General features: G+C 40.9%; 1 protein-coding gene across 5 annotated transcripts in view; it reads right to left on the bottom strand.

Annotated features, from left to right (window-relative positions):
- The window catches only part of Vav3 (vav guanine nucleotide exchange factor 3), a 332901-nt gene that overhangs the window by 100913 nt on the left and 212913 nt on the right, over nucleotides 1-19075 (bottom strand). For 3 of the 5 annotated variants that reach the window (XM_021195490.1, XM_029537277.1, XM_029537278.1), the window contains 3 exons: nucleotides 11786-11887; nucleotides 11426-11526; nucleotides 938-963 (listed from right to left, as the gene is read on the bottom strand). In XM_021195490.1, coding sequence (XP_021051149.1) covers nucleotides 938-963; nucleotides 11426-11526; nucleotides 11786-11887 — 229 coding nt within the window. The other 2 variants (XM_029537279.1, XM_029537280.1) reach the window with 2 other exon arrangements.

Below are 19075 nucleotides of genomic sequence, written 5' to 3'. Positions count from 1 at the left end.
AAATACTAGCTGATAAAAGACACGCTAACAATACAGAGGAGTACTGGCCTGGGGTTGTTTGATTTTAGTGGTTCCTTGTTTGAATTTGGTTTTTTATTTTGGTTTTGGTTTTGCCTGTTGGTGCTACAAATGGAGGCATTTCCAAAGACAGATAATAGAAATTTAGTAAGCAGACTGCTGTCATTCTTTCATTCTGGAATTCCCAGATGACCTTATAATTTTTTCCTCATTATATTTTATATTTAATTTCATCTGCTTTTTCTTCAAAAAAAAATAAATCTTTTGCTATTATAATTTTTTTCAGAGTCAGGTAAAACTTTTGTAACTTTTGACTGATGGCCAAAATAATGAGGTTCTGAGATCTGTTATATTTTACACTCTTCTCCATGTTTCGATGTAGCTGTATTCTCAGAGATATACTTATATACCACATATTCCTAAGCCGTTTGTAGTTAGGCTGTGTTAAACCAAAGGAAATGTTATTAGAGCTTGGTTTGATCACTGCGACTCAGTACTGACTAAGTGTGTGCTGACAGGGAAAAGGGCTAGAAATCTGAACCTAAATTCTTGGTAAAATTATGGCAGAACTCCCACAAGCTATGACTGGGCAGCGAAAAAACAGTTCATGGTGGGCGGTAGGTCTACCAACTTCCTGAGAGGGGGCCACCCTCCCCAGCACACAGAGCTGCTCCTTCACACAGTATGAGTGCGGGCAAAACAGCCACATTTACCCTCGACCTAAGGCTTCCAGACAACAACAGTGAAAATTCCCCATTCAGTTCATGTTTTGACAAGCACCTGGTGGCTTCCTCCATTTCGGCTTCACTCTGTTCCATCAGGAAAGGCACATTTAACACCGTCAGAGCTCAAGCCTGTTGAAGTTAGCAAACAGCTTGAAATGCAAAGCTTACATAAAAAGTTGAAATGTCACTCTTACCTCTGGTGGTTTGAATGGCCCTTGTTCTGAAACAAAGGTAAAAATTGGCATGGTCAGTCAGTGCGGTGGTTTGGTTAGCAGCCTTAGCTTGTCCTCCGCGGAGTAGCAAGAACACTGCCGCTTTGTTTTCTTAACTGATACTGTAATAGACTTCCAGGGTCCCTCGGGCTGGGCTCCTAATTGTTTAGCAACCCTGGTTCTCTTACCTTATTGGCTTGTCAGAAAGGTGACTCATACCCCTAAATGACTTGTGGGTTAAGCTTAACTTTTCCAACTGTTTCTTAAGCCATGTCCATGCAGCCTCATAAAACTCCTTAAAACAAGGACTTACACTAATTTATATGCAAGATCCTGTCCTGCGATGCAAGGCTTCCTTTCAACACGTTTTTTTAAGATCCAAACAGGGTTTTACCATACTGTGCAGACTAGCTCCTGCAGACGCCAGCCTAACACGTGAGGACGTTTCCATTAACTGGTAATAATACTTAGTTTTTATTTTAGAGAAAGTATACTTTGGTTTACAGATAGATACTTTAAAAACAAACAACAAACAAACAAACAAAACCACCTCAGTCAGGATTCAGTTCCAACACTCTTTCACCTTACTTCATATATATTTATAAATGGGTACACCATCTCTGTACTATTGTTTGGTCCCTAAAACCAATTCACACTTACAGAGTCTTGAGACCTTCAGGTGATCAACCTGGTGGTGGTGGGGCGGGGGGGGGGGAGGGGAGGGGCGGGCAACGGGGATGAGAATAAAAGAACACGCTGCAGATGGAACACTGATCAGCCGGCTTTTGCCTTCCCTCTCCTACATCTAGCAGCATCTAAACAAGTTCTAACTCCTCCAGCTGAAGTGAAACCCCCTCACTGCTGTGAGCCCATGCCTGCACGTTTCCCATCCAAAATAAGCTCTAAGAAAGGATCTGAGAAAAAACCAAAACAAAACAGACACAACCAAAGGAGACATCAGGAGAGCACGGGCAGGCCTGGATACGGCTATGTAGACTGTTTCCTTAAAAGGCTCCAAGAATCCACTCGGCCAGAGTTCACAGGGAAAGCTCCTTCTAGGACACAGGCCCTGCTAGAGCAGGCTGCTTACACAAGAAGACTGCCTGGGGCAAGGACCAGGAGGTCGATTTGTGGACTTTCCTTTTTTTTTTTTTTTTTTTTCTTCTCCATTTTAAAAGATAACTCCAGAAGCTCCATGAGCAGAAAGTTGTCGCCTTCTGGAGAAAATCTAAGCCTGCCTCCCTTTGTGAACTTCAAACCCCGGCACCCTAGCTTCACAGATGAGTGACCGCCTCCTGTGAAGGTACCTTTGCTGGTTCTGAAACCAGCGTTTACAAAGGAATATTCCTGGATGGAAAGGCTAGCTCACTTCTGTTCCCCCCCTATAAAAACATGCTTCAGGAAACAGAATACCCAAGACCTAAGAGAGATGGCCGAGAAAGCTGGTTTCTTTTGTTTCTCCCAAATGCTCTACACTGTGTGTGAGTGTATGTGAGTGTGTGTGTGTGTGTGTGTGTGTGTGTGTGTGTGTGTTCTATGATGGTAATGGTATATCCAATCCATGTGGATAAACGTACCTGTGGTATCTTCCTTTGTTGCTTCTCCACTTGGTGATTACAGGCTCTATCACTGAACCTAGACCTTGACATTTCAGTTAGGCAGGCTGACTAGTCAGCAAGCTTGCAGGATTCCCCTGTCTCCCCATCCTTTTGCTGGGTTACTGTGGTATACCACCACACTTGGCTTTTATGTGGGTTCAGGGCTGTTCTAAACTCAGGAGCTCATTCTTGGCCAGCAAGCCTTTTCCCCCTCGGAGGCATCTCCCTAGCCACTGAGCCTGTGTCCTTAGAAGCATACCTGGTGTCCCTATTTCACTGGTGCCCTGAAAAACTTATGTATTCCAGGATGTCCCAAACTACCACCTTCTTCTGCTAGTAAGTCAGACAAATAGGCAAAGATACCAATTGTAAACCACAGGCCACAAAGCAGGAGTAGAGCTTAAGTTTTCCACAAAAGAACGCTAAGGAAATCTAAGGTAATGCCAAGAGATTTCTCATATCTTTCAGATTTGGAGTTTATTACTGAACATGTACTTTTGAAATTTTAAATATCCTTTTTTATGATTCTTTGCATGGGAATGTTTTGATGCTCTTGTGAAGCAGGTGTTTTGCAACATTTTTCAAATGTATTATGTGTTGCACAAAAGTGAAAAATCGCCAAATGTGCCAGTGTTCCTTCCGCTTCATGAGGGCTCTCTGGGTGATGCTTGGTAAAAGGAAACAGTGGAGTTGAGGTTTCTACCTGACTCTTCAGAAAACCACGCCTCTTCCCATATCAGGAAGAGAAGACCCTTCCTCACAGATATAGGAATGGCTATAAGGCAGCCATTTCTTCCCATGAGTGTTACCAACAACAGAATCCAGGAAGGCATAAGGGTCTGGTACAGTGGGCATCAGACTGATACAATGAAGAACAGATAGGACTAAGCTGACTTTGTTTCACTGTGTTCTCCCTCCCTCACCCCCTCTCCTTGGCATCTTCCACTTGCTTGCATGTTTCCTTTAGGGTAACATCAAGGGAATCTATTTTCCACATTACCCTAGTTGAGGCACTAAAAATCACTTTACACAATGTCTTCCAGTGTAAAGCAGGGAAGAAAGCCGGGGCTCAGAGCTGGATGGGTCTCCAGCTGCCATGTCACAGCAGTCCTTATATGGTGCTAGCCTCTCCCCTTCACTGTCTATCCCCAATCCCCACAGCCGCCAAGTACACAGGCTCTTCACTTCCGCAGACCCAGCAAAGAGTAGTCAGTGCTCTGAACTAAGCTGTGTTAAGTAAGGCACATAAATATACATTCTTAAAACCTGAGCTCTTGTATCATACCATATAGTAAGTTTCTGTTTTAGAATCTATTCTGTTCAGAAATTCTTGTCCAAGGTCTTTTGTTCATACTTCTTAATTTTTGACAGTGACAATAACATTAAACTGGACTGACTCCTTTATAGTCACAATCTTAATTCACATAAGTATTAATCCAACTGACAGTAATACAGTGGGAACATGAGAGGAAAATCCACCTACTATACTAGTTTAGATGTATTTCACAGGAAAAGCCTATTCTTGCTGGAAAAATAGAACAACTACCTTCCCTAAGAGGTGTTGGATGGGAAAGTTGATCTCATTTTGAAGCCTCCAGTTCCACCCTTCACTTTCTCTTGGTATCAATCCAAACCTCCTGTGGCAGGAGCTTGTAATACTAAAAAGTTCTGTATGCATGGGACAGCAATGGCACCTTGGATAATAAGGGCTGGTTATCATCATGTCTTTGGCTGAATTTTGACCTAGGGAAAAAGGTTGCTGGTTGAAAGACGATGAAAAGTCTCTTCTTTCTATCTCTCTCTCTCCTCTCTCGCTCTCTCCTTTTTTTCCTCTCATGGGAACTTTCTTAGGATAGTAATTCAATTCTTTAAGTTTCCAACAGGTTTTAATCCTCAACTTGTCCTTACCCTGCAGCCTTCTTCTCAGGCTCCTATTGATCAAACTATAAAATGTTCTTTCTCTTTCAGGAACTTTCTAGATGGTGACTTACAGGCCCTCCAGGGGTTTAAGCCTTGTATTCTTTCATCATGTCCCAACTGGCTTAATGTACTTCTGAGAAGCGGTGTAACTAAGGTGCTTGGAGCCGTTGCTGAACTCCATCACAGAAGCCAGCGGAGCTGAATGGACATATTTGGGTGAAATAAGAATTTTCACTTAGGTTTTAGATTCACATTCCATAATGTGCTTATTTAAATGTCAAAATCAATCCTGTCATATTTATTTTTTCCCAATACAATTGGCTCTCAATTCATATCTTCTTCCACAATTTGTTGTCTTTTATATGAAGTTCTATTTAAGACCAAATAAGCCAATGCCCAGTAAGACTAGCTGTTCCAAGAGGGGCCACAGAAAAGAAGTTACTGATGTTATTATGGAAGGTACCCAGCCATCATGGCTAACGTGCTATTGCTATAAAACATACAACAACATTGAACAAAGTTTGAAAGATGGTATATAAATGCAATGTTCACTGTTCTGATCTTCAGTGGTGTTTGGGGAAAGAACAGAAAGCCACACTCCATAAATAATACCTGGGGGGGGGTGACTTCAACTTAAATCTAATAAAAAACAGTTTCCAATTCTTCATTTAAAAAAAAAAAACAATTATTAATGCATCACTAAACTGACCCCAACTGTCAAATAAAAGGTAAAATAACTATTCTTGCATATAAAATTGTCTTGATGAATCAAAAATATGACTCATTTATACAAAAGGTTTAAGCGCCCTCACACAGAAGCAAAGTCACCTCTTGGTAATGAAATCGGAGATCAAGGCTCAGTCCGTTCAATTAACATGACAAAAAGGTCTGGTGATAGAAGACTGAAATAACATTTTACTCTACAAGTTTCACTGCATCTTAAAATATGCAATGCTATTTATAAAAGAGCCCCGTTTCAGACAGGGATTTGTACAGGTTCTAGGCAAGAACCTCACAGCTTTAAAGACCAGCAGGATACTAAGGCAACTCCATTTCTACTAGAGCCAGCTACAGCAGCAGGAGCAGCAGCTGACCTAGAAAAAGGAGCAATTAAACAGAGAAGCAAATGGAGACCTGCTTTGGCTAAATATTAGAGCAGCTGAGGCGTTCTTACTGAAGGAAACGATACATTAAACTAAAGTTGTGTGTACATTAAACCAAGGTTGTCTGCTCCAGCAATATTTGCATCCAATGCTACTCTCTTTGTTTAATATGGAAGATGGGGGGAAAAAATAAGGTATATTGATTGCTGTCAGGGTAGGAAGGGGACAAAGGGGGGCTTAGTCATATAGTCTTACGTTACTGCCAAGCAAGGTTATAAATGAGCCTGAAGCTTGCAGTCTGGGATTAGCCCTTCCCCTAAGTGTACTGTGAGAAGGAAACCCCACCCTAGGATTGCATCAGCTTTGCAGTAACTTGCTGAGAGTCTCATATAATGGCACTCAGACCTATTCATTACTATCACTGGGAAGTTTGGCAAAGACTTCAGAGCCTTTGTGAGTGGTGATCATCAAGGCTTCTATGGTGAACAAGCAGGAGTCAAGTTGAGTTCAGTAAAAGGTAGAGCAGAATTTCCTGCCTGGCTTTTATTTGTGTCCTAGCAAATCCCCAGGCATTAAGATGCAAACTACCCAACCTTCAAATGTGTTTCCAAGTTCCATAGTTTGTCTTACTGGGGAAAAAAAATGCATGTTTTTCTCCTACTTCAGATATACTTAAAGTAATAATCTGTCATGCTCACATATTAATATAAATAGATTGGTTCATTCAAAACTGCAGTGCAGTTTTTGCCAAGTAATTATTATTTCCAGGGTGAATGAAGACTCGATAGATTTAAAGGATAATAGAGCATGAAATAGAAAAGGTTTCTAAACCAAGAGAAGACAACGTCTAAACAATGAGGCAGACTTCCACAATCAAAGTGAACAAGCTCTTTTAAAGCCTGATGGTTAATATTTAGCTACATATTGTATTGTGGAAATGTGTTTATATTGAAATAGTTCTATTATAGGTCAAGTGATAACTCGATTTTAAATGTCCCACCCTTGGACTTGGTACAAGGGGATAGATTCAAAAGATAAGAAACATATTCCCCACATTTTCCTTCATTTTTACGCCAAAGGCTCAGAAAGCCTACATGAGAAAGTAAAGGCAGAGAGAGCAATGCCCCACTCTTCCACTACAATCCGGCTTTCCATGGAATCAAGCCGAGGCCATGTATGTGATTTTTCACTTGTGGCTGTGATGAAAAATGTCTGTTTCCAGAGCATGTATGTAAAAAGCTGCCACCCTGTCATGCTTGTAGGCACAGAAGGAACTGGAAAGACATATACTTGGTGGGGGCCCTGCTTTGGAGGAGCAATGAATTCCTGGTAAACAGTGTGTGTTTACTGAATTAAACTTTCAAACTCCTAGAGACTGAGAGTAGGGATGGGGGTGGGTACCCGATATCACAGTACAGCCCAACCTTGGAAAATAAATGAGCCCTACCCTCTACACTAATTAAATTAAATTCATATGACCACTGGATGATCAAGGTGATATTAATGATTGGCAAGGTAGTAAAACAGGAACTGAGAAAAGGGCCCATTTGGGATCCATTCCATCTAGAGGCAGCAATAAGAGACAAAACAAACAAACAAAAACAAAACATCCCAACAATAAAACTGACTAGATCAGGAAGTAGATTTATATCAAAGAAGGTTTTGTTGTTGTTGTTGTCGTTATTGTTTTTGGTTTTTTGGCACCAGATGTTCTGTGATCTGTTTCATTTTTTTGCCTCTCATTAACCTACCCCAGGTGTACTGCCTGATAATCAGTGCTTAGGGCATAAGCCTTTCCTTGCATCACCACCCAGAAAAGAACGTAAAAGGTCTACTTAGTTTATTTCATGTTTAAAGTACAGCACAGTGATTCACAGAATAAGGGCTTTTGTTTGTTTGTTTTGTTTCATTTGTCAACCATCTTATCAAGCTTTTATCTCCACAAGCAAGGAACCCAAGCCTGGATAAACTCTCACATCCACCACTTCTAGATTTAAGATGCCAGTGCTCTTCAGGGCTCAGGACCCTCACTCAGTCATCTATCACTCTAGTCGGTTACCCATCCACATACTCAAACACCAGGTCTTCCCTTAGGTCAAAACATCAACTGCATATGGTTGATTCTAATTAGAGAGATCAGCCAGATGGCAATTATCATAAATGTGATAAACACTATGATAAAGTTAATTACAAGATGCCAGGAAAACACAGACAACTGATGGACTAAGAAAGGCCAGGCATGCGGAGTACCAGACAGTCTTCCAAATGAGGTAATATTTCCCTGAGTTTTCAAGAACTGAATAGAACAAGGAAGGAAAGACTAAAAGAGAAAATAAAGAAGGGGTATATGACAAAGTAGTTGAAGAACTGTGAATAGGCAGAAATTCAATGTCAGTTGGGAACATTAAGGAATGGTCAAAAGAGGGACAGAAAAATGACCAGAACTACATGTGCTATTAGGGGAAAGCTTGGACAGTGTTCTGTAGGAAATGGAAAGAAGACAAGTGAGTGATTCGACGGATTTTAAAAGGTTTTGAAAGATCAGTTAAGAATATCTATCTAAGGAATAAGAGGAAGCAGAGAGAAACAGAGACAGTGAGAATTCCATCTAAGTCAATACTGTAGCAGTAGGTTCTAAGCAAGATGGAAGGAAAACAAAAGGCGAGTAAAGAGGGAGATGGTGTCACCAGGCTTATAAAAAGTCAGACAGTATATGTGGGCATAAGGAAAGTGCCTTTGTTCTCGATACTGGAGATTCCTCTAAGGCAACTGATAGATGGTACATGAGCTGAAGATGAACATGCCACATCCAGATTTGGGGGAAGATGTTGTATGGAGATGGAGCGAAGACTAATTCTCATGAGATGTGGGTTGCCACTTAAGTGAAAGAAAGAAGTCTGATCTTCAAAGATGGCGTGTGAGATAATGGAGAATGAAAGAGAGTATCAGGGCTGGCTGACAGCTTCCCATGAGCAAAACTGAGAGAGAAGGGCTATAGTGAGACCGCCAGGGAACGCAAGGGGATGCAGCAATGACAGCAGAGTAGGGAGAGGGGCTTGTAGCCTTCAGTAGAGCCTGGTCTACTCCATCATGCTGTACAATTATTCTTCACCTCCCCACTTCTTTTTGTGAATATGGGCCATTCAAAGGGAACCATCATGTTCTCTGTCCACGGGTGTCCATGGTTTATTATAATACCACCATTAACATGCATCATGGCACCATGAACTATGAATGGACTCCTGACTACACTAGCCAGCCATAATGTCCCTTTCTACCCTGAGAACACAGGTAGACTGAGAACACAGGGTTAAACTTTAGAACTAGAAACCACTATAAAATAAGAGTGAGTCTCAAGCTATGATTTATGTTACATGGGAAATTATTATATATCATTTAACTTTGCCTTAAGTCAACATTACTGACAACAAAATTACCCTGTTAGGGTAATTTTTCTCAAAGTCAAGTTCACCAAGCAACATACTCCCTTCCATGCAGAATTCCCACTCAAGTAAAGCACATCTCTAGCTCCAAATGCATCTTGGGATTCCTCCTCTCTTCCTTTTTCCTGTGTTGTCTCAGATGATGCAGAAGTTAGTGTAAACAAATTGCTGAACTTCTTCAAGCAGTGAGTACTCACTATAAAACATATCAGAATGGGATTCTCAGCAGGCCAGGGAAGAGAACATGAGAATAGCTTGCTTATAACCCCAACATAGTATCTACTACCACACTCACAAGCGGATCTACTAGGCTAAGATTGAAAGTCAGTCCTCAACAATTGCCTACACTGGTCCAAGGATGGGTGAGTATGATGTCTCCCAGTTTTCAGAGGGCAGCTGCTGAGGGACAGGGGAGGAAGGTGCTTATGCAGGGATCACACAGAGCCTGAAGATGGGGCTTCTAAGTTACAAAGCCTGGTCTGCAGGAAAATAGAAGTTTGCTAGGTAGATTCCTGACATTTCATATTCCTAATTAATTTGGAGAATTCAATGTCACCCACTCTCTCTTCAAAGTCTGAAGCAGGAGCAGTCATAAGGAAAAGAGAAGAAAATCATGGATATGGAAAATATGGGAGCCTGGTGTCAGCTCAAAAGGGCAGGCATTCCTGTAATGTAGTCAGAGTTTCAAAAACAAAACTGGAGAGAACTTTCCCCTGCTTTATGGTGAATTCCGAGAATTACGAAACAGGTTAAAGACTGCAGCTGCCTTCTAAAGGATGATCTCTTTATATCTCACGATCTATGGCCTGCAGGGCACTTGCATTATCTTCAGTTGCCTTCTTTTCACCTTTTTATGAGCCTGTTTCTCCACTTTAAAATAAGGGGCCCTGGATCAGAAGGCATTTATGTCTTTAGGACTTATATGGCGAGGACAGGTGTGGCCCCTAAGAACACCTGGCCCTCACCAAGTAATTCAAATCTAAAACTATGGGACTTTTGAAAGCACTCTAGCTTATAAAGCAAATAGCATGCTCACTGAAGAATGGGATAGGTGAGGATGAAACAATAAAACTGAGTGGTTGCTGTATCAGGTTGACGGTTGAAGAGTAACACTCTTAAGGCATAACACCACTGTTTGTTTCGCCACCGTGTAAAGAGTTCTGACCTTCAGACTGATGAAAATGGTAACCTTGGCTGTTTTACTTCACTGTCTCCAGAAAGTAGCAAAGGCCATCTGAACTCACTGGCCATGGGAAGGGCTACTCTGAAAACTAAAGAGTTTCTCTAGGATAGGGCAGTAGCTAACACAGTGGAGGAACTCAGTCAATGTCAAGATCTTTGCCAGCAGGGTTGTCCTTGCCTGGCACAGAGAATGGCACATGGCACCCTCTGAAGATACCTACTGAAGGGGCAGAGGGACGGGGCTGTGCTATGATCTCTGGCCTCTAGGACGTCTCACTGTTCTACAACTGTCCATTTTCTGAACTCAGCCCTGAAATAAGACATTCTCTGTTCTGCTCTTCTTCACATTATCCAAAATAATTCAATGTCCACCTTTTCCTCTGGGAAAATCAAAGGTTGACATGACTACCTTTTGAACTCAAGCTGTTAAAGATCCTTTCTTGTGTTCAAAAACTCTTCCTGATTTTTGAAAGGTCTTATTGATAAAACAGAGAGGAACTCAGGGGAAAAGGACAAAGAGAAAGAAGAAGAAAGAGAAAGAATAAAGAGGCCAGAAAAGAAAGAGAAGGGAGACAGCCCAAGAGGAGCAGAGAGGCAAAGGCTACTGAATTCATAATTTCCAATGACTCCATACAACAAACATAGAGTGCTATTTTTAAAAACCAGGCAGAAACTGTTTACATAAATCCAAAGGATATATGCTTTGTTCAGTGTGGAAAATGATAATGCATTCAATTCATGAATTCTTGAATTAGTCTGTGTAATCTTTGCTTCTGGACCCAGTACCGAATCAGATGTAAATATTTAAGAGAAGAAAGAAAAAGTTTAAGAGCTCAAGATAGAAGAACATTTTCTTCCTCTTTTTGTTTTGATTACTGTTTGTATTGGCAGTATTCAGATAATTCCGTGATCTATTTGGGGGTGGAGGTAATTAAGGGGGGGGTGCCACAAAACCATCCAAGTGTGTCCCTAAAGACTTCTGCTTCCAAATACATATAAAAGTCAAATAAATATTAAACAGTTAAATATTAAACAGTTTAGAACCAAGTCATGGAGAAAAGTCACACAGATCTTAGACAATTTTCTAATTGTGTGTATTGATGATGCATTCAAAAAAAGATATGTTCCAATAAACACATATTAAGAGTCAATTGGGCCTTAATTATATGTAGCAAGCTTTATGTCCTCATTAGAAACAGAATCCCTACAATAAACATGACTTACCAATGGAATTAACTCTGCCACAATTGTCTACTCTTCCCAAACATTCTTTGTGTGCTTTTGCTCCACACTTAAAACATAAGTAGCCTTGATAAAATGTTCCCCTGAAAGGTAAAAATAGAGAATGGTATATTAAAACGTGCTAAGTTCTCCTTATGTAAAATAACCAGTGTAAGGAAAGTGGGATCATGGCGCTGGCCAAAGCGCCATCAGCAAAAGGACAGAGGATTACCCAAAAGGCCAGCATGTGGGAAGTAACAACTCCACTTCAGAACACCCTTGCTTAGATTGCTAGAAAAGTCTGAGGTACTTCGAAACTACACTGGTTCACTTAAATAGGAAGAAGGGCCTGAGAAAGCTTACCTCAGGAGCATCTGGCAGACCCTGCAGGATGTCACCCGAGTGAAGGTGTGCATCTTGAAATCATGGAAATTGGAGTCTGCATAGTCTGGCCTTATGTTGGATCTGCAAAAAGGGGAAAGTCATGTCCTACATAGTTTCACAACCAAGTGGCAGTCTAAGCACATAGGAGCACATTCATTCAACCTGCATCAGGAAGAGATGCATTCACGCTAAAAGGTGAGCCAGTACATACTGGCTTCCAAGACAAAAGTCTGCTAGCATTAAAATCTTCCCTGAAGCCCGGGTGTGTGGAGACCTGCTTCATAGAAGAGGGCAGCAACCTGATCCTTCTCAGAACTGTGAGTCCCAGAGGTCTCTGAGCCATGCCACCTCGGTCAGTCTGCTGGAAACCAGAACCAGCTAGATATTCGTGTCATGTGTCAAGTTCTTTGCTTTACCACGTCATGGAAATATAAACTAGCTGGTGAGATGGGAGGTAAGGCAGGGTGCAGTGTGTTTCAAGAAGTCTAAGGACGTGCAGGGATTATGTGAAGGTCTCCTGAAAGGACTGAAGTCATCCTATGAAAGGTTGGTCAGCTCTGCAGCGATCTGACCAGCAACATTCTTCCTTAACAATTTCCTTGCTTTACTGGCCAAATAAAACTGAACAAAAATCACTTCATCTGGGACGGTACTAACATCATACACATAGGCACCCAAAATAATCACCTATACCTCAAAGGAGCACTGAGTGCACAGTTAGGATATGCTGGACATGGAGAAAACCCTTGGCATTTGCTGCTTGTTTAACTTTCACATTAGTCCTGAATAAGCCATGAGCAACAGCACTAGCTCACAAAGAAGGAAACAAGTTTATCTTAAGGCAACACTTCCCCTAAGCTGATGGAAATGGCAGAAGAAGAGCCTCCACCCAGGTGTGCATTCTCAGCCACCAGAGCTCTAGTGGAAAAGGCAAATCAGCAATACCCACAGCTAAATTACTAGGGCTTTGAGGCTTAACGGGTAGGCTGGAAACAGTCGAACACAGATACTTTTAGAGAATTGTTAGCATTGTTTTTAATCTAGCCATAGAACAGAACAAAGAGAGAATAAGGTAGGCTTTAAATGGATATGAATTAGAAATACATCTAGAAAAGATAATATCTTCTGAGCTATTACATACAACCTGAGAGACTATAAGACATGTTTGAGATTCTGATGAGCCAGGACTTCCCCTCTTATAGAATACTGCATCTCTCAAGCTCACAGAGTCGCGGCGTAATGAAGCATAACACAGGCGGGCAGCCAGGCATCAATCTCTGAGGTACTAGAAGAAGCCTTATGAAAAACCATTCACCAAGGCAATTGGAGTAGCAGGCAGTGATGCAGAAGCGTCAGAGAGGTCAGCCTTCCCATCCATCTGCTGAATAGGAGCTGCTGAAAGGGAATCAAATCTGGGAGCCATCTGGGAGTTCTCTGCTCCGTGCTGCGGGTGACCTCTCTTTTTAGGAAAATATTCCAATGTACAACAAAATGTATGGCTACTTCCACTAAGGTTTTGTGTGTGTGTGTGTGTGTGTGTGTGTGTGTGTGTGTGTGTGTCCTGCTGATTAGAAATCACAGTGCCCTTCTTCATAGAAGGATCTAGAAACAAAACTCTGACACTGATTCCAGAAAGTCTGCGTCCAAACCCATTTCCGTAGCTGTAAAGGGCGACTGTTCATTTTTCTCTAAGCATCAAAATGTCTCAGTCATATATACACTGTCAAATTTATTCTAAAGCAATGATTGTTCTAAAGTAAGGGAAATAACATTTCCATTTCTGGGAACTTGAAAAATGTGTCCACCTGGAGTTTTCAAAGCAAAGTAGGTTTCCATCAGGTAGAAAATTGAGTGGCTAGACCCCGGAGCAGGTAAGAACTTCATCAGTCTTTCCTGGACTTGGGCGGCACACCTTTCCCTCAGAATCAATCCAAGTTCCACACAGTATACATGTATGTGTGCGTGTGTGTGGGTACACACACACACACACACACACACACACACACGCGCGCGCGCGCGCACACACACACATAAAAACAAGTATGTGTACCAGAGTTGTGTTTGAGTCATTTATACTTAAAACTTTTACCAACCAGCTGAAAATAGGCTACTTTTTCAGAAGACAAAAGGCTGAAGGGAAAACTGCAGACATACCATGGGTGGTTTTATTTTAATCTTATGGTTAAAAAAGAACCTCTGAAAGTACTGTTAACAGTGGTTGCCTTAAGGGAAAAGAAATTTGAAGAGGTAAAATAGAATGATAGGGAGAAACTGTGACAGTTTTTTAAACTAAGGCTGAATATTATTTTTTTTTCAAAGTTTCAAATCAAACATTAAAGAATAAACTCTGACCCTGGGACTGCTGTGGAGGCACTATTGAATATAAAAGCACAGTTGAGGGTAAGAATCTGAAAGTAGACCACGCGGGCTTCAATCCTCACTTGCAAATCAGCACAGAGTGACCTCAGCTGAGTTGATAAGTATAGAACAGGAATACCAATGGAATCAACTCAAAAGCAAAGTGAGGTATGCAAAGCACATTGCCTGAACCAGTGTGGGCTATCGCTAATGACGTGGTAATGTCAAGTTCACCAGACAGTAGTGTCATCAGGGTAAGGCTTCCTGATGTTTTATGGCTTGTCACAGTCGACTTCCCCAAGAATCTTCCTTTTCCTGGGACTTCCTACAAAAGAAGCTATTATTCAATAATGTTCTTTGGACCACAAAGGCAAATATAATTATTATTGTTGTTTTTATTTATTAATATCATTTGAGGCAAGGTTTCATGTAGCTCAAGTTGGCCATGAATTTGCTTTGAAGATGATCTTGAATTTCTGATCTATGCACCTCCACCTTTCAAGTAGCTAACAGATAGGTGCCATTATGCCCATTTCATGTGGTACTGAGAATCAAACCCAGACTTCACCCATACTAGGCAAGCACCCTTTTAACTTAGCTATATTACCAGCCTCGATTGAATTATTAGGGAACAGAATTCCTCAATAGAAGATGTGTATGAGAAAGCCCACGCAACTGAATGAAATCGACCACATCGCCTGTAGCCTGTGAGCTTATAGAATCTAAACAAACAAACAAACAAACAAAAAAAAAAAAAAAAAAACAAATGACTGACCGAAAAGAATGGGAGAGTAGAATGAATCAGGGCAAGAATGGTCACAAATGGAAGGAAAAAATTCTTAGTGGCTATTCTACGTGGCTTTCCTTGTGGTGAGGCAAGAGAAGGCTTAGAGAAACCAAAGGTGGTGTGGGCTTTCTGCACAAGAGTACTAACAACGAGACAAGTTAGCTCGGTCATGTAGCTGTACATAAAGACTTCAACAATAGGAAAATTAACTGTTGAGAACGTTGATGAAATCTTATAGATTTCTCAGCAACACGCTCCTATTTCTTTCATTTTACACGGGTACCATTTTTGTTTTGGTTTGTTTTTTTAATAAAAGCAGAGGCAGTTAAGTATGTGTTCAGTGTGGAATCGTCTTTCTCCGAGGGCTCTTCACACTTGACATGCGTGTCTGAAGCAGTTTCTTCTTACGTAGCCCCAGCACAGATCCAAACTGAGACCTACCTGCCCAGCCCTAACTGTCCACTGTGCATCTTAAATATAGCACACATAACATCCATTGGCACACCTATCTGACATGTCTGATCATCCACTCCATCTTTCAACCTTGAAATTTTAGAATCGCAATATGAGTTTCTCTCTCTCCTTCATACTCTGTTCATTTTCTCCTAATTTCTCCACCTGTTTCTCCTTCCCTAAAACAGTAGATCCATCCTTAAAATGATCCCCTCAGACTTTCAACCTTTACACACACACACACACACACACACACACACTGAGAGAGAGAGAGAGAGAGAGAGAGAGAGAGAGAGAGAGAGAGAGAGAATATAATTGTTTTCTGTGACAAACCCTGAGTAAGTAGGTATATTAAATGATGATGATGATGATGGTGATGATATAATGTAGATATTTACATAAGTTATAGTGGCTAAATACCAGTGAGAAGGGAGTCCACAATGCATAATTACAGGTATTTTGGCTTCTACAATGTGTTGATATCCAATGGCAACTTAAAAAGACTTGTGAGGAGTTCACCAACTGTTTAACTGTAAAAGACCTCACCATACAACACTAAAAGTTTGGATTACTACCTGCCCACTATGTGACTGAAGACAATTGATATTTCTTTAACTCGTCTCTTCTTTAGAGTCAGCAAAAATTCACCTAGAAAAAAATTCAATGCTAGGTATTTACAAATGTTATGAGTTGGGAAAATATGCTTATACTGTAACATTTTCTGCATTTGTTTCCGAAAGTCTGCCTTTTGCCATAAAACAAGATGCAAAGAAAAAACAAAACAATTAACTACAATTTCCGTTCAATGTCATACTTTATTTATTCAGACCTTCTCTTTTTTTCCTTGTGACAAAGTAATATCCTCTTTGTACAAAGTCTGTGGTTTCACTCAGTAATATCTTTTAAAGAGTATAGTTATAAATATAGTCATTAAAAAACAATTTTAGGGGCCATAGAGTTGGCTCAGTGGGTTATAATAGCACTTGCTGTATAAGCATGAGGACCAGAATGTTGATTCCCAGACCCATGTAAAAACCTGTGCAGCTAAAACAGAGTACCCAAACCAGTTTGAAGGGAGGGGACAGGATTATTGCTGGCTAATCAGACTAACCAAACACTGAGAACTCCAGGTTCCCTGAGAGCCACTGACCCAAGGGAATAAAATAGAGTGTCAGCAGGACATAGCTGATGTCCTCCACAGCTCATGCCCATGTAAATGTTTACACACACACGGACATACTCTCTCTCTCTCTCTCTCTCTCTCTCTCTCTCTCTCTCTCTCTCTCTCTCACACACACACACACACACACACACACACGTGCACACATGCACACACTCGCACACACACACACATGTGCACACATGCACACACACTCGCACACACTTGCACACACACACATACACACACGTGCACACATGTACACACTCGTACACACTTGCACACACACACATACACACACACACACACACACACACACACACACATACACACATGCATAGTTTGGCGACTTTCCTCTCTTGTCAGCACTAGGGTGCCGGGCTCCTAGGATGCCAACATACCCTCTCAGGGGAGGCGAAATGCAGCATAAGAGATGAGCTGTTTCTCTGGGTGAGAAATGGTGGGGGCTGGGGTGGAAGCTGTGGTTCTCAAGCTTTTGTGCACCCAGATGCCTCTGGAAATTGTGAAGAATTGAGAAAGGGGCCCAAGGACCTGAGATAGGGGAGGGAGTTCTGGCTTAGCTCAGAGTGAATGCCGGGAGAATGGCCAGGTCTTCTGCAGAACACTGAGGTGTGGCCAGGTCTTCTGCAGAACACTTAGATGCAGCTCTATATAATGAATGCCTCCACCCATAAGAGAGACAGTCCTTACTTGTCCAAACTATTTGTTACTGGCAGAGAAGGATGCAGACAACTTGCTTAGGGTGGATCAGGGATTAAATACCTTTTGTAGGAAGGGGTGCCTGGGAAGGGAAGCTCATTGGCTAAACCCTCGGAGCCTATTTAGAGACCTCAATAGCATGGAGAACTCTACACTCTATGCTACATGACCAGTTGTCATGGTCTTCTTAGTGGAGTGACATGGTCATGTGCTCCAGGACAGGAACTGAGTTGGGAGTAGATTCAATGACTTCTGTTCTCAATTATGAGAATTACTGGGTTCCTTAATCTGCTCTACATTACCAGTTTTTCTGTCTGGTGAAATGGTTCCACTTGCCCCACAGGAAATAATATGATAATTTATGATAATGTCTTATCTCCTGAACTATCAATATTGAGAATATTTAAATATCTCCAGTGGAGGTAATTTGACAGTTATCCAAAATATGTAAACTAATAGTTCTATCATATTGTATGGAAAGTGAGAAATAAAAGCAGATGTTGATGATTCAAAAAAAAAAAAAAAAAACCAAAAACTCTGCATACAGTCAGCTTTGTCTATCCAAAGTACACAGGTAAGTGAAAATGTCTGAGTGGATATGGATACTATTATTGCGCAAATTCAGAAAACTTACAATCTGATTATTCTTTAAGAAAATGTTGAACAAACATAATTATCCTATTAAAATATTTTACTCTCAAAATAATAAAATGGATGTTCCTATAGGATCCTTCTATGAACCTTGATTTAACTTCTGTTACTTATGCAGCAATAAATTGTTCCAAGCAACACTACTTAAACTAATCGATCTTCCAGAAGATGTTTTAAAATTTATATTTTAGCTTAAGGACATTTATTTATATCTGTGACTCCACAAAACTTAAAAAATATGCATACATAAAACAATTTATCATGTTAATAATGAGCTAAAACCTATTTTTCATTTCTACAGATGCCAAAGAAGAAATTCAACCAAATGTAACATACATAGGGTCTGAAAGTACTTTCATGTGATCACCTCAATCAGAAGGCTAAAGCAGGAAGACCTTGAAATCGAGGGCAGCCTGGGCTACAAAACCAAAAGCCTGCTCCATAAAGGAGGCGGCAATGAGGTCTCACATGCTTCTGACAAAAATGTCAATAAACCAGATGTTACACATACTTCTACAATGGGATAAGGGATATCCAAAAAAGAAAAATCCAGGTGCAATGGTGCATGCCTGCCGTCCTATCATTCAGGAAGCTGAGGTGGGGTTATCATACGTTTAAGACTAGCCTGGGTTAAATAGCAAATACCAAGGATATCAGAGCTACATAGTTGGATTCCTGATTCCAGAAAAGGGCAGAGGGAGAGCATACTCAATATAAAAAAATACATATTTCAATTAATATAAATTAATTAAAGTTCCTAAACTCAATTATATTACTCAATCTTATTCTGAAAAAGCTAATTAATGCAATATGGCAAAGCAGATATGAAGGAAAGATGTTTAAAAAAAAAAACAAAACAGAAAATACTCAAAATTCTTATTTGGAAATGACACTATTGAGATGGCTGGGAAACTCAAGAAAGGAAACTGAGGATCAGTGAGACTAAGAACAGACAAAGAGAGGCAGGCAGATTTCTGAGTTCAAGGCCAGCCTGGTCTACAGAGTGGGTTCCAGGATAGCCAGGACTATACAGAGAAACCCTGTCTCAAAGTTTGGAGCTAAGATGAAAGGATGGACCATCCAGAGACTGCCCCACCCGGGGGTCCATCCCATAATCAGCCACCAAACACAGACACTATTG

This window comes from Mus pahari, chromosome 4, assembly GCF_900095145.1.
Source record: "Mus pahari chromosome 4, PAHARI_EIJ_v1.1, whole genome shotgun sequence".
Lineage (NCBI taxonomy): Eukaryota > Metazoa > Chordata > Mammalia > Rodentia > Muridae > Mus > Mus pahari.
The sequence above is the reverse complement of the archived record's forward strand: the minus strand, read 5'-3'. Positions and strand labels throughout refer to the sequence as shown.